This window comes from Drosophila biarmipes, chromosome 2L (assembly GCF_025231255.1).
Source record: "Drosophila biarmipes strain raj3 chromosome 2L, RU_DBia_V1.1, whole genome shotgun sequence".
NCBI lineage: Eukaryota > Metazoa > Arthropoda > Insecta > Diptera > Drosophilidae > Drosophila > Drosophila biarmipes.
Genome location: NC_066612.1, coordinates 13,519,139 through 13,534,002, shown reverse-complemented (window position 1 = coordinate 13,534,002; position 14,864 = coordinate 13,519,139). Strand labels below are relative to the sequence as shown.

Sequence of the window (14,864 nt, the reverse complement as noted above, 5' to 3'; positions counted from 1 at the left end):
AATTACTTTCAGCAGGTGCTCCATACATGCCAGAGGAGTTTGGGAGACTGTATTTAAACTTAATTTAAATTGGAAATATCCACATTAGTTTTTCTAATTTACAAGATTGATAATATTAATTGAAATACTTTTCGTTAATGAGAAATATAACTATATTGATATATAACATTCTCTGTCTTTCTTATAAATTTGAAAAAAAAATTGATTAAGAAATCAATAATTTTATCTAAAGAAATATAAAACTTTCTTAAGTCTAAGCTAAACTACAAGATATGTATGATATAGTATGCTTAAAGAAAAAATATTATTATAAACAAATAAATATGGAGAGCCGTAGTATACTTCGAAAAATCGCAAACAATATCTTTCTCACTTATAATCTCTCTCTTTATAATATATGGTTGGTTATAATATTATGGTTGGTTTCCAGATTGCTGATTCTCATTTTACAAGCTCGAGAACGATGTGGTCTCAGAAAACCAAGACATGCTTGATTTCAAGAACACTCGAACTCAGATTTGCTCTTGGTTTATTTGTTCTCCAGAATTCTCAGAGTAAGTTTTTAAAATGATACGAGTCAATCGCCGGATTCATGTACTCTTACTCTCAGGAAAGATCTGGTGTCATTCAACCTTATCAAAAAGCTTTGATAAGAACATTCAGTTTTGGGTCAGTCGAGGTGGGCGGAGGAACATATGCTCGTTAAAAGCTTAGAACGCCCCGGCAAGCTCAGTGTATGTTTGAGGTCACACACAACTAGTTAATTGAACTGATTTTCGCTCAGCCGCAGTCCGCGAGTGAGCAACCGGGAAAGATGTCAGCGATCGTTATACGCGCCATGGAAATGGAGGATTTCGAGGAGGTAGAGGTCTTCCTCGCAGAGCACTTCTTCAAGCACGAGCCCCTGATGCTGATCCCCCAGAAGGACCCCTCGCAGGCCGAGCTGATTCAGGCGGAGGCGGAGCTGCACCGTTCGCTCATCTCGCAGAACCTCTCCTTGGTGGCCGTCGACGTCGAGGAGAAGCGCATTGTGGGTGTGGTCCTGGCCGGCGAGCTGACTCCCGAGGATCTAGAAAGGGAGTTCCGGGAGAACGAGCAGAAGGAAGCCACGTGTCTGCTGGACAAGATTCACAAGTTCCTGGCTGGCGTCGAGTGGCAGGCCAACATCTTCGATCACTTCGGAGTGCAGCGAGCCCTCTACCTCTACATGCTCGGCGTGGACGCCTCCGTTCGTCGCCAGAGAGTGGGCACCCGGCTAGTGGCCGCCACCATCGAGCTGGGTCGCCAGCGGGGCTTCCCTGTACTGACCTCCACCTGCACTAACATGCACTCCAGGCGTCTCATGACCGGACTGCACATGGATTGCGTCCTCACGAAGGATTACGCGGACTACAAGGACGAAAGCGGGGAGGTCGTTCTTCCAGCGACCGATCCCCACACCTCGGCCAGTGTCGTGGGCATCCGGCTCTAGTGGCAGCCATTCTCTGGATAACCGCCACCAAAATCTAAATATTTAAGCTGTTTTCGTAGTTTTATACGTGATTGCGTACGTCAAATAAAGGGTTTTCACCCTATAAATAAATAAACATCCTTGAAAAAATATAACTTTTGAAGGAGTGAATCTATTCCTTTGCACTTTTCATGTGTAGAACATTACACATTTTTGAATTATATATATTTAAAATAATTTGAATTGCTAACAAATTATGTTATATATTATGTATATATGGTATATAACTACATGAAACTATTATTTACAAGTAATTCCAGTTGTAAAGTGTTGTTGTCTTTATGTAGAAATCACTTAAAGACATGAAAACACCCAAAAAACACTCCCCGCCCCAACATTTTTCCATTTAATGCCCAATTAACGCATTTTCCACTTGGAACTCACCGAAGCGAGAGATTTGTATACCTTTAACGGCAAAAGGCAGAAAACAAAACGCAAAAGGGAGTCGTGAACGTGCCACAAAGCAGAAAAGGCCACAGAGTCGGAGGCCCAGATCCAGATTCCCGGATCCCCTGACCCCAGCTCCTCCAGTTCGCCGCGTGGGGCTCTCCGCTGCTCCGCCGCAAACGGGAATGCGCGGCATTTGTCGCTTGGCTGCAATTGCAAGCCGGGAAAAAAGGAAGTGAGGTCGGGAAAACAGGAGCTGCACTTCATTAAAAAAGGATGCCGAGGCAGAGGCAGTGGCTGAGGCAGAGGCAGAGGCAACTTGGTCGTTAGGAAACTCCCGACTTCAATCCCAAGCACAAGCACAGTCGCAAGGACAGGCGCACAGGCTGCTTCAAAATGAGTGATGTAATGTGCCTAACAAGGATCTCCCGGTCTCCTTCCTCCCGACTTGCTCATTGTTGCTTGTTGACATAACGAATGCCTTAACATTTTTCGAGTTGCCCCTACCGCAGCCCCGCCCCCCGACGGTACGCCCACACGCCCCCCGAGTGCGAGTGTGTGGGGGTGCACTTCCGCTCCACTTACACATAACTCGCCTCCGTCGGCGTCGCAGCGGGAGTCTCTGCCGGCGTCACGCCTGGAGATGGGAAATACCTAATAGAAATATAGAAGTTATGTTTAATAATATAAAAGAAAGTTGGAAAAGAGGAAGAGATAAACCTTATAAACTTTTTTGGAAAATTTTACAATTTTTTTTAGTAGTAAAACCATTTTAAATGACTTTTTAGATGGGTAAATTTATATTATTTTGTAAGCCCACTCTAATATAAAATATTATATTAAAATATTTCTTTAAGATGACTATATTATTGACAGTAAATTTAAAGTGTGGAGTAATTAAATTCTTTCTAAGTATTTTCCGGAATTCCAGTGATAAGAAAAATTCCGATTCCGATCATGACCTCTCAAAATTCCTTGACAATGTTTGTGTATCCCATCTCTAGCCACTCGGCGGTTTGTCGAGTTAATGACTTTGGCAGCCGGGAGGAGCAGCAATGGATGACGAGCCAAGGGCTGATGGCGATGTTTGGGCCTGTCAGCGGCTCCGAGGCGTGCAAAAATCATTTTTCTCGCACATTTTTATAAATCACCCTGCCTCCTTGCCGCCGAACAATCATCAACATTTATTTACATTTTTCATTTCTCGCATTTTCCGAAAAGCCAGCAGAACTGCCTATAATTTCCAGTGTAGGGGGCTGATCCCTCAAGGTGTCGCTTAGCAGGAAGGGGAAAGGAAAGCGGGAAATCCCGACGACTGCTGCCTGCAGTTGACAGTTAATTATTTGTATAAATCGCTGCAGATGTTGCGGGCATTGAAGGGTTAAATTCGGAGGCATTGAGTTAAATGAATTTGAATATCACATGTGCAAATGTGCGCGAAAAGTCATTAGTTTTGTCTGAAAAAAGCTTTGTAATTTAATTTTATAAAAAAGTAATACTTGCTTGTGGATATATTAGTGACGCAATCTATTTTTGACTTGTTCTATTCTAGTTAAGATAATTGCACTAAACCCTAGGGAATGTTTTATTTTTACAATTGGAATACATTTTCGGGTTCTCATTTATCCCCTATTCTCATTTAAATTTCGAGTTTAGCTGGAAAATAAATTTATATTTAAAGGTAATATATCAAGCCCTCCCCTCCGCTTATCCTGCTGGTATCGCATTACAGGATAAGGCCAAGGATTGCTCCTGTTGCTCTTTGTTCTCTTATCCTTGGGCCAGCCCACTCTTATCCTGGGGCTGCTGCTACTTTTCTGCCGCTTATCATGGCCATGCAACTTGAAAACAATAAATATTTTATGGCCCCTTTTTGGCGAGCGCATAAATCTTTTCTGGAAATTGATCCGAGCAACGAGCCCAGTACGTATGTACGTGTTTGGGCGGGTTAGCAGTGAGGTGCAGATACAAAGATACAGTGATGCGAGATACAGATACATTTGCCACATTGACACACTGAGCACTTACGGGCTCAGCCCCGCACTCGGGTATTTGCGAAATTTGTCTTCTGGCGAGGGAATTCCCGCCCTACCCGCTCCCAGAGCTCTCAAAAAGCCCGCATCTTATGAGATTTGCACATTGATTTCACCCTCTTTCGCTTCGGAGTGTTTAGTAGGTCGCATTTTCAATGCTTCCAACGGATTGCGAGTGTGCTCTCAAGTGGTAGATTTTCTGGTATTTTCGGGGCCCCTTTTGAAGTTAAAGTATTCAGCATTGGGAAAAAGGAATTTAACATGTTGCCGCTGGCAAGGGAAAATTAATTTCAAATGTATGTAGGTCCATACTGTTTATTTCTGTAAGAAAAAGTATGAGTGTGTCTATGAGCAAGCAAATTTAATTTTAAAAAACTTTAATATTAAATAGTAAAAATATTCTATTAAAATAAAGATTAACTGATAAGAGATTTCTGGGCGACCCGCTTAAAATAGCATCTGCCTTCTTATCTAGGGTTTTCCCATAAACAATTATACAGTTGGCAATAGACGTTATCTTCAAGTACTAAGTATTCTTATAGCTTGGTCATGTTCAAATCTTTTATCGCTTGCGAACAAATATTTGTCATTGGATTTGAATCGACTGGCTGGGAATCTACAGCTTTTCTCTCACCAACTTTTTGCCTTCCTCGTTGGGAACTATTAAAAGTTTGAATATAACTTTTTGAGCCAATCGCCCGCACTTTGTGTCAGTCAAAACTGTTTGCGGCTGGTGGCTTGGATGACCAAATGCCCGAGAGGGATATTAAATGGCCGAAAACACCATGAGCTGAGGCAGTCAGCTGGGGAATTTCTATATTTGCATCCACAAAAATCGAACCGCACAGTAAATAATGTGAGAATCCACTTCAAATGACATTGGATTGGAAAAATTTCGATTAGTGCCGGCAGCATGTTGCCGAACCGAAATAAAACGAGTTTGAGTCGAGGAGCTGTTCATATGATAATGCAGTTCGTTGCTGACATTGCAAATGCTGATAGGGTAGCTCAAAGGGCGGGATGGGGGCGATAATAACATGCATAAATTTATATATTTATGCTCAACAGCTCATTTAATGAACTGCGCATTGTTCGTGCTGATTTGCATAGCAAGTATCTGCGTAGCTGTCGCCCCAAATGTAGCTGTATCTGCGTACGCACACTGAGAAAACTTTCGGGTTTGAAGCCAAAACAAAAGGTTTAAACTGGTTCCTCTCTATCCATAAAATATGATTTAAACCATCTTAACTTAAAGTAACATTCAAAACGATGTTCAAATTGGAACATAAACTAAAATAATGAGTAGAAAACAATATCCTTTTTAATAAATATATTTAAAATGCTATCAAAAAATGCCTCAAATATTTATCTCAGTGCCCCCCAGTATCTGTGTGACAAGCTGTCTTTGTGTGCGAGTGCGTGCTTGTTTGCTCGTTAAATGCAGAATAAGCTACACTTAACAATTGAATAACACTCGGTTCTACTTAGCTCAACTCCCACAACTGGCCAGTGAGATAAGCAGACACATTTCCACCTCCCCACTTCATCTCTAGCACAGCATTTGTGTTTACCTCGTGTAAATACTAAATTTCTAAAATTAATTTCAGTTCGAGTGTCCGATTTTAGGTTTCGGATTCGGTTATCATGCCCTTGCCACTCCCTCCGCCAAAGTGCGATACATATTATAAATGTGTATTAATAGCTAAATTAACAATCAGCCCAGTCTGCCGTCGTTGATTGCACTTTGATCGGTAAATAATTAATAACTTATCGCTTTTTTGTTGCTGTGGTGCCATGAGTAATTTGTTGACCGAAAGTGCGGAAGGTTATTTTTTGGTAATGGATTAATAAACTAGAATCAAAACACAGAGCGCAACCAGTTTGTGACGTTACATAAAGTGAATTAAATAAATTAGAATGAATCAATAAGCACTGGGGTATGTGATTTGAACGATTATTTTAATATTTATAAATGGAATGACTGAGGCGAATTATAAACTAAATTAATTAATGCCCATAGTTGTAGTTTTTTCATTTCATATTATTGATTTCAATTTAACCGTACAGGTGTTTCGGCTTATGTCATAATTTGTGATTGATTGCTTGAAATGAATAATTAGTGTTTCCCCATATTATGTAAATAAAACCCTCAATGCAAATATGAATTCAAAATAAAAAAGTCACATAAATTAACTTAGTGAAATGAGTTGTAAATAGAACGGTGATTGTTCGTTGTTTTAGCTAAAGGTTCAAAGAACCATTTCAGTCGAACTCAAGCAATAAGCTACGCAGGGTTCAGCTGGAAACTATTTATTTAAGTTTAAAGTAATAATATATATTTTTTTATTATCAATAGATTTATAAATAACCCTTTATTATAAAATTAAATCAAGGGAACAGGTTACTCATGTAAAGCACTCAGAGGTCCATTAGGCGAGCTTAAAAAACACTGAATTACGTTGATATTTTAATTGATGCTTATTATCTACAGCCTTAAAAGTGGACTTTGCTTCTTCAAAAACTGTTCGAAGTAGTGTTATACCGTTTATAGTGTTTGTAATCTGTTCAAATTTAATTATTAGGTCAAAGGGGTTGTATTCCCGAAAATATACGAGTATTAACATGCATCTGGAAAATGAAACAGATTGATTTAAAGATCTGCAAGGTGTGTTATCTATAGTATTACTTTTTTATTTTTAGGAAATAGGTTGCGAAGTAAATAGCAAAGCCTCCAAATGTCTGTTAGGCTTGTAGTGCTACTAGTCTGTTCGAATTTGACTTTTCAAGATTGCGATGTCACATTAGGTCACGGGGGTTCTGTTCTCGAAATACATTAGCTGTAGCTCTTTGCATGCATCTGGAAAATGACCCAGCAGTGATTCACGGGCTTGCAAAGCGTGCCCGTAATTAATAAAATGTAATGTTTTCTCTTTCCGGCTGAGCAGAGCAACAACCAGTTGTTATTTCTGGTGGGGAGAGTTGCGGAAAGAGCCGAGCTTGAGCGAGTCAATTGGCCTGGCAACATGTTGGGTTGTTTGTTTTGCTGGCCGAGCGAATGTTGCCATGTTGTGGGGCCCCGCCATGGGAATGGGAGTCGGAGTAACGACAAAACATCTTCAGTTGCCGCTGGGGGCCGGTGGTTTTGACATCTCGTGCGTAAGTGGACCCAAAGTCAAGACCATTCCAAGCCGGACCCACCGCTTATCAGCCGTGGGCCAGTGACGAAGGCAGGCAGGTTATCGGCGGGCTTAGCTGACACTGTGCCCCAGTGATTCAATTCAATCGAAAGTATTATTCGTGGACGCTCGAGTGCTGATTATTCGAATGTAACTCGTGTGGGGAAGTGTCGAATTTCTCGCGCTCACAGAAGGTTTCTTTGTGGCCGCCAATCGGGACTGTCATCAGTCAACAATTGTGCCTCGCACCGATCGCATCCGCAGAGCTAGACCCCATACCTATATATATTCATTGTGTATTATACACATTAGGCGGAGCCGTAAAACTGGTGAAATGTCGGCACATTTGCTAATATTGGCCCTAGGTCTGTGCCTACTGCAATCGGCAGTCGTCGCGGGTTTATCTCTCACGTTCGGCAACCTCACCCTGTTCAACGTCAACTTCAAGACGCCCACCATCTTGGGTCGATCCGTGGCCCTGGACAGCAATCTGCGGATCGAGAACGATGTGGATCCCAATATACAGGAAGACTCTCATTTAAACACGGTAAGCTAAGAGCTTACTAAGAGATACTTGAACAAATGAGGAATTACTTACATCACATACTTGAAGCTAAAAATAAGCCTTAGTCATATAATCAATCTTAAAAATGTCGATTCACTACTTTTATTCTATTCTCCTTTCTCATGGAAAGCCTATGGAAAACCTTTATCATTAATATTTTTGTGCTTACACTGGCAACGTTTAGTATTACCTCTGAACTGTATTGGGCGAACTTTGGAATTAATGATTAATGTGCAGCTTTTTAATAAGCTGTTGACTAGCAATAACATTGCAGTGGAGCAGATCAGATCGGTCTATATAACTAAATCATAACGATCTATCAGGTTAAAGTTATTCAGGCGTAAGAAATAATACTGGTTATAATGCCATAGATTTTATTGTACACAAAAGCACTTAGGTGTTAATAACAAATTGCTTTTATTATAAATAAGCTTGCCTTTAATTAGTAGATTACCTAGCTTTGTTTGCATAAGTGTTAATAAATTATTATTCAGCCGTGTTATTAAAATATTATTCCCCCTCTGCAGTACAACCTTATTAACAAGTATGGCTACCCGGCCGAGAACCACACCGTGGAGACTGATGATGGGTATATACTCACCCTGCACAGGATCGCTAGGCCAGGAGCCACTCCAGTGCTCCTGGTGCACGGACTGCTAGACAGCTCAGCCACTTGGGTGATGATGGGACCAAATAAGGGTCTTGGTAAGATCACAGGCTATCTTTAAATGTCCCATGCTGATTGCGTTGTTGTTCCAAAGGTTACCTGCTCTACGATCAGGGGTACGACGTCTGGATGGCCAATGTTCGGGGCAATACGTATTCGCGAAAGCACGTGAAGTACAGCACGCACCATGCCAAGTTCTGGGACTTCACGTTCCACGAGATGGGAAAGCACGACATCCCCAGCACGATCGACTACGTCCTGAACTCCACGGGAGTCAGCCAGCTGCACTACATTGGCCACTCGCAGGGAACGGTTGTGTTCTGGATCATGGCCAGTGAAAGACCCGAGTATATGGACAAGATCGTTCTGATGCAGGGCTTGGCCCCGGTGGCCTTCCTCAAGCACTGCCGCAGTCCAGTGGTCAACTTCCTGGCCGAGTGGCACTTATCGGTGAGCGTAAGTTACCCCATCCTATCAATCCCATCCTTTCGAAGAGTGCTTTTGCATTGGATAATATAAGTTCCATAAAAGTTCTTAACAAAGATCCTTAAGAACATATCCAATGCAGAAAATCTTCCCCCTCTGCCTTTTCCCCTGAACTTCCCCATACTAACGAATGTTGTCCCTTCCAACTTCAGTTGGTGCTCAAGTTGATTGGTGTCCACGAGTTCCTGCCCAAGAACGAGTTCATCAGCATGTTCAACCGGATCATTTGCGACGAGACCACCATCACAAAGGAGATCTGCTCGAACGTGATCTTCCTGACCACCGGGTTCGACAAGCTGCAGCTGAACGAGACGATGCTTCCGGTGATCGTGGGCCATTCCCCGGCCGGAGCCTCCACCAAGCAGATGCAGCACTACGGGCAGCTCAACCGGTCGGGAGCTTTCCGGCAGTACGACTTCGGATGGCTGAGGAACCACTGGCGGTACGGCACCATCGAGCCACCGTCTTACCACCTGGAGAATGTCCGGGCCAAGGTGGCTCTTTACTACGGCCAGAACGATTGGTTGGCGCCGCCCGAGGATGTGGAGATGCTGCACAGGGAGCTGCCCAATGTGGTGGAAAAATATCTGGTGAAAGACAAGGAGTTCAACCACCTGGATTTCATCTGGGGCATCGACGCCAGGGAGTTGCTGTGGGACCGAATGCTGGAAAACATGAGAAATCACGAAAACTCAGTTATATAGGGGGGTAGAGTATTTAAATGTGCTCATAGTTTAATTATTCACAGTATATTGTACTTTACGGCTATTCATAGATTTATTTATTATTAAATAGTAATAAAACTGATAAAGATGCAATTTATAGGTTGACTAACATTGTGCAATTATTTATTATTTGAGAAACGCCTATCTGTGTGGGAGAGCAATATAATATGAATGTAGTTTTAGCTTAGCAAGGGCATGGTACTCAAAGGTTAAAATGTCGCACTTGTATTTCCTACCTTACAAACTTAGTAAAAGCATTTAAATATTCTCACACGCGAATATATGCATCCATATGCCTACAACAATTATTCAGCGCTTAAAAACTGTTAGATACTTCAGTTACCACTTGAAACTTGAAGTGATCAGACCAAAAAGTATTAAGACTCGAAAAATTGGCAAAACAGATATGTCGTTCCCTTTTTTGCACATACTGTCTTTAGTTTTATGCCTTCTAAGTACTGTTCAGCTGGGAAGTAATACTTTCCTGAACCCGTTTCAAGTAGTTATACCTCCAAACGTTCTTGAAGATGCATTGCTAGATACGGTAATATACAATTAGATACTTCTGTATTGCTCTAAAGCTTTGGAAAGGTGTTTAAAAGCTTAAAACAAATATAATACCAGACAGTTTTTAATACGGAAATTTTGGAACCAACCAGTGTATCTAAAGAAATAGTGTTAATAGACTTAGTAAAAACAAAGCTAACACTTTCCTTGAGCTTTGTCTTAGTTTACGTATCCCATGTGTTCTTAATACTGGGTAGCTTATATATATATACGATTTTTTTATTCATTTGCAGTTCCAACTTATTATTAAATATGGATATCCTGCCGAGAACTACACGGTGCAGACCGACGATGGATATCGGTTGAGTCTGTTCAGGATCGCTAGACCTGGGGCCATGCCTGTTTTGATGGTGCACGGTCTTTTGGACAGCTCAGCCACTTGGGTGATGATGGGTCCTTCAAAGTCCCTAGGTAAGATGGAACTTTTCTTGAAATAAAACCACTCAAAAATGTATGTTCTCTTCAAGGATACTTCCTATATGATCAGGGCTACGATGTCTGGATGACCAATGTGCGGGGCAATATGTATTCGAAGCACCATGTCTGGTACTCAACTGACGATCCTGAGTTTTGGAACTTCTCCTTCCACGAGATGGGCGTCTACGATCTGCCCAGCACCATTGACTTCGTACTGATGCATACTGGATTCGATCAGCTGCAGTACGTGGGTCATTCCCAGGGGAGTGTCATCTTTTGGGTTCTCGCCAGTGAGAAACCCGAGTACATGGACAAGGTCAGCATAATGCAGGCCCTGGCCCCAGTGGCCTTCTTGACGCACTGCCGGAGCCCCATTGTGAACTTTTTGGCTGCTCAAGATGCTTTGGTTGCGGTGGGTTTTATTACTTTCGCCATTAGAAGTTCAATGCACCTATGTGAATGCTCAGTTCCTCCTTAGATCGACGGGATTCAATGAACTGCTGCCCAGTAACTATGCGATCAACTTTTTCAAGAGAATCGCCTGCCACGATACGACTATTTCCATCCAGATCTGCCAGAACTTGCTGTTTATATTTTTCGGATTCAACCGGCAGCAGCTGAACGAAACGATGCTGCCGGTCGTGGTGGGTCACACGCCGGCAGGAGCATCCACCAAGCAGCTGCACCACTTCGGTCAGGTGAGGAACTCCCGCAGGTTCCAGCACTTTGACTACGGGTTGTCGAACCTGCTTTACTATGGGAGTCTCTTTCCCCCCTTGTACAAGCTCCAGAATGTCCGGACCAAGGTGGCGTTGTATTACGGCAGTAATGACTGGTTGGCTCCGCCGGAAGACGTGGATCGCCTCTACAGGAGTCTGCCCAATGTGGTGGACAAGTATGTTGTTCCGGATGCGAACTTCAACCACTTGGATTTCATCTGGGGCATCGATGCACGGGAGCTTGTCTGGGACAGAATGATTGAAGTCATGAAACTTCATGTGCCTCAGCCCCCTAAGATTGATGGCGCAGATTTTACCACTTCTGCCTTGATGGTTTAAGTACAGTCAAGGGGTTCCAGAAATCAATTGTTTAATCAATTTATTTATTATAAGATACGTTTAATATATATAGTGTGAAAGATCACTTGAGTCTCTCAAAGGCTTAAGACCTTCCGTGCAAGTCACATTAATCGGTTTTAATTTATTTAATTTATTTAAATGTGAAGCATCAGTCAGCTTAATTGCATTTTGCCACGGAACCGGTTTCGCTTAACTTTAAATTCTATGAGTACTGTAAATTATGTACGGTGATTTATAATTGCACTATTCAGCTTTCACAACAGACTTACACGCTCTAATCCATCTGCCAACTGGTTGCTATTTCCACTTCCATTTCCACTTATCGTGCTGTGGAAACTTGTTTATTATATTATTAAAATAGGGATTACTATTGGATGCTTATTGATTGCTTTGATTCACGTGCGATGCAATCGGGTCAAGGAGCGGAGCGACTTGACAAGCTTGGCCGACTTGAATTAGCTGCTCGGGTCAAAAATGGCACACGATGCGGTTCCATTGCTCAGTGGCAATTGATCGCGCCACGGGAGTAGTTCTAATTCTGAAAACTTTACGACTTCCGATAAAGTGTTGAACGTGCTCTGCGAAAGGATTTCGGAAAGGATAAAATATAATCAGTGCTTCAAATTAATTAAAATCGTTCCTTTAAAATCTAAAATTAAAAGTAAATCAGAAATGGATTATGGTTTACAATGAAAACTTAATAATCAAATACGTTCATTTACAAAATTACGGATCACCCAGAACTTACAAATAAAAAAATTCTTTTTCTGTAAAATCCTACTTTTAAATTAAAAATTAAATACGTAAAAAATTATCATGGCCCCTAAAAATAAATATTTTAAAGCGTGATTCTGTCAGTGATACAAGCTACACACTTCCATTAATTTAATTTAATTACTTTAAAAGAGAAAGATCTTAGTAAATATAGGACACGTTGTTAAATATTAGTGGAATCAAAGGTTAAAAAATAAAAAAAAAATGCATAATTAAAGAATAAATTTTTTAAGGCTACTATGTAGAGAGAGAGATCTCCTTAATATCGCTAAACTGCCACTAAAACCAATTTGTCGCATGCACTGTTAACTGAAACAGATCTCGCCTTGAGCACTTGATTGGCCAATTTCGCTTGTTAAAAATTAATTCTGCCCATTTCTAAGTGCATGTTGCAAATTGCTTGGGTCGAGGTTGAGATATAGGAGGAAAAATGTTTAAAACCTGTAGTGTAAAGTACTTGTGGGGCATTTTGATTTGTCTCTACCTCACTTGTAACACCGTTTCCAGCGACTTGATTAGGGTCGACAAAAACATTTTAGAGGATGCCAATCTGATCACGGTAAGCTAGGTTTTTCAGAACTCAATTTTTGGATTGAAAATATATGGTTGTTGTAGCCTGAGCTAATCAAAAAGTATGGATATCCCGCGGAAACGCATAAAATCCAAGCGAAGGACGGCTTTGTCCTTACGGCTCATCGAATTCCAAGGCCCGGCGGACAACCAGTGCTCTTGGTACACGGCCTGCTGGACAGTTCAGTTGCATATGTGATTTTGGGCCCGGAAAGGTCCCTGGGTTTCCTGCTCAGCGATTTGGGATACGACATTTGGCTGCTCAACACCCGGGGAAATCGGTACTCGCGCAAGCACAAGCGATTCCACCGCTACCAGCCGCAGTTCTGGGACTTCTCCTTCCACGAGCTCGGCGTCTACGATCTTCCTGCTGCCGTCGACTATGTCCTCGCCAGGAGCAAGGGCTTCGGGCAGCTGCACTACGTCGGCCACTCGCAGGGCACCACCTCCTTCTTTGTGATGGGCAGTGAGCGCCCGGCTTACATGAAAAAGATCAAGTCAATGCAGGCTCTGGCTCCGGTGGCATATTGGGACTACATAGTTTCCCCTGTTCTCCTGCCCTTTGTAAAATACCTGAGGCCTCTGATTGTGAGTAAATAATGGAGGTAAATTGATATAGTCTTTCCCTATAATAAGATAACTTTCAGTCCATTGCGAAAACATTTGGCATCTACGAGTTTCTACCGGAAAACGATGTTTGGCGAAGACTCATTCACAAGCTTTGCAGCTTTGTCTTCCAAAACACATGTGCTTACATCACACAGGAGATTATGGGCGTGGACTTCAAACAGTTTAATATCAGCCTTGTGCCGCTCTTCACGGGACACTCATCCGCGGGATCGTCGGTAAAGTCCCTGGCGCACTTTGGCCAACAGATCCACAGCGGAGGGTTCTTCAAGTACGATTACTACAGCGCCTGGGAGAATCGCAGAAGACATGGCGCCGACACCCCGCCACAGTACAACGTGTCTAAGGTGGATTGCAAAGTGGCACTGTACTACAGTAAAAACGACCGCCTGACCTCCGACAAGGATGTTGTAAGGCTCCGCGACGCTCTGCCCAATGTGGTGCTCGATTACCTGATCCCAGATCCCCTTTACAACCACGTTAACTTCATTTGGGGAAACGACGTGAAAACCGTCATAAATGATCGCATGATCGAAATTCTGCGGAGAGTGGACAATGGCGAGTTGTAGGTTGACTTAGGAAAACTATAATAGTGAGCCAAAAAAGGAAGCCAAATGTATTTTATGCAAATAAAGAACCACTGCTTTGTGTTAGAAATAACCAAATTAAATGTGATAAATCTTATTGCATGTGCTGTGTAATTTATTGTATTAAAGAATCGTATTTTCTTTAATATTTAAAATTAAAACCGAAATAAAATGTATTTTTGTAGCATATGCTTTTTTCTTATTAACTTGTAGATAAAATGTGCATCGTTATCCTTTGTTAAACAAGCAAATATCCTGATTACAATGTGTACGTAGACAAATCTGCCGACAAACAAACTGAACATTTTTTTGTTTTCCTTGTATTGTATTAATAAAAGCTTAAATATTACAAGTAATTATGACAGCCTCAATAGAAAGAACAACAGTTTCAATAATTAAAATGTAAGCAATTTTCGCATTGAATATTGAAGATGATTTCTAAGCTTCCTTCTGTGTTAGCTCAAGCAATTTAATAAGACTTTTCAAGGCCCAATCAAGGAGCTCACGTGGCTGAAATACCTTACTTAATTCACATTTACTTTGGGCACCAATAAACTCATCCCCAGACCAACTGATTCTTAAAGTTATTATTTTAGGCCCAATTAAAATGCAGTGCGTCACTTGTATGTGATTTTAGGAAGCAAAGAGTTGCCGTAACACATTTGGAATTTACTTGCTTAGTGTCTCACTCAAC

The 14,864-nt window shown here is 41.8% G+C and overlaps 4 protein-coding genes across 6 annotated transcripts; all 4 read left to right on the top strand.

Annotated features, from left to right (window-relative positions):
* The first annotated feature begins 419 nt into the window (after nt 1-419).
* On the top strand, nt 420-1,605 carry LOC108033435 (arylalkylamine N-acetyltransferase-like 2). The gene has a single exon (XM_017107759.3). The coding sequence runs from the start codon at nt 815-817 to the stop codon at nt 1,469-1,471; it is 657 nt and encodes a 218-aa protein (XP_016963248.1). The 5' UTR covers nt 420-814; the 3' UTR covers nt 1,472-1,605.
* A 5,455-nt stretch (nt 1,606-7,060) lies between these two features.
* Nucleotides 7,061-9,654, top strand: LOC108034262 (lipase 3). Of its 2 annotated transcripts, none has more exons than XM_017109120.3 (4): nt 7,061-7,653; nt 8,199-8,376; nt 8,433-8,788; nt 8,977-9,654. In XM_017109120.3, exons 1-4 carry the CDS (start codon nt 7,441-7,443, stop codon nt 9,526-9,528), a joined length of 1,299 nt encoding a protein of 432 aa, XP_016964609.1. In that variant the 5' UTR covers nt 7,061-7,440; the 3' UTR covers nt 9,529-9,654. The 2 variants fall into 2 exon arrangements, with proteins under 2 accessions (XP_016964609.1, XP_016964608.1); XM_017109119.3 differs by having other exon boundaries at nt 8,433-8,794.
* A 225-nt stretch (nt 9,655-9,879) lies between these two features.
* LOC108033291 (lipase 3) lies at nt 9,880-11,718 on the top strand. The gene is made up of 4 exons (XM_017107557.3): nt 9,880-10,093; nt 10,350-10,527; nt 10,584-10,945; nt 11,001-11,718. The coding sequence occupies exons 1-4, from the start codon at nt 9,956-9,958 to the stop codon at nt 11,589-11,591; spliced, it is 1,269 nt and encodes a 422-aa protein (XP_016963046.1). The 5' UTR covers nt 9,880-9,955; the 3' UTR covers nt 11,592-11,718.
* Nucleotides 11,719-11,742: 24 nt separating this feature from the next.
* Nucleotides 11,743-14,361, top strand: LOC108033369 (lipase 1). Of its 2 annotated transcripts, none has more exons than XM_017107685.3 (4): nt 11,743-12,226; nt 12,770-12,945; nt 13,002-13,544; nt 13,604-14,361. In XM_017107685.3, exons 2-4 carry the CDS (start codon nt 12,817-12,819, stop codon nt 14,150-14,152), a joined length of 1,221 nt encoding a protein of 406 aa, XP_016963174.1. In that variant the 5' UTR covers nt 11,743-12,226; nt 12,770-12,816; the 3' UTR covers nt 14,153-14,361. The 2 variants fall into 2 exon arrangements, with proteins under 2 accessions (XP_016963174.1, XP_050741262.1); XM_050885305.1 differs by having other exon boundaries at nt 12,129-12,226; nt 12,894-12,945.
* Nucleotides 14,362-14,864: the final 503 nt, after the last annotated feature.

What these genes read in the sequence shown, in the direction of transcription:
- LOC108033435 (XM_017107759.3), top strand. Translation starts at nt 815, where the DNA reads ATGTCAGCGATCGTTATACGCGCCATGGAAATGGAGGATTTCGAGGAG.
- LOC108034262 (XM_017109119.3), top strand. Translation starts at nt 7,441, where the DNA reads ATGTCGGCACATTTGCTAATATTGGCCCTAGGTCTGTGCCTACTGCAA. An exon ending in GGGACCAAATAAGGGTCTTG is followed by an intron (nt 8,377 to 8,432) that starts GTAAGATCACAG and finishes GTTGTTCCAAAG; the next exon opens with GTTACCTGCTCTACGATCAG. An exon ending in AGTGGCACTTATCGGTGAGC is followed by an intron (nt 8,795 to 8,976) that starts GTAAGTTACCCC and finishes TTCCAACTTCAG; the next exon opens with TTGGTGCTCAAGTTGATTGG.
- LOC108033291 (XM_017107557.3), top strand. Translation starts at nt 9,956, where the DNA reads ATGTCGTTCCCTTTTTTGCACATACTGTCTTTAGTTTTATGCCTTCTA. An exon ending in AAGATGCATTGCTAGATACG is followed by an intron (nt 10,094 to 10,349) that starts GTAATATACAAT and finishes ATTCATTTGCAG; the next exon opens with TTCCAACTTATTATTAAATA. An exon ending in CTCAAGATGCTTTGGTTGCG is followed by an intron (nt 10,946 to 11,000) that starts GTGGGTTTTATT and finishes GTGAATGCTCAG; the next exon opens with TTCCTCCTTAGATCGACGGG.
- LOC108033369 (XM_017107685.3), top strand. Translation starts at nt 12,817, where the DNA reads ATGTTTAAAACCTGTAGTGTAAAGTACTTGTGGGGCATTTTGATTTGT. An exon ending in AGGATGCCAATCTGATCACG is followed by an intron (nt 12,946 to 13,001) that starts GTAAGCTAGGTT and finishes TGGTTGTTGTAG; the next exon opens with CCTGAGCTAATCAAAAAGTA. An exon ending in AATACCTGAGGCCTCTGATT is followed by an intron (nt 13,545 to 13,603) that starts GTGAGTAAATAA and finishes GATAACTTTCAG; the next exon opens with TCCATTGCGAAAACATTTGG.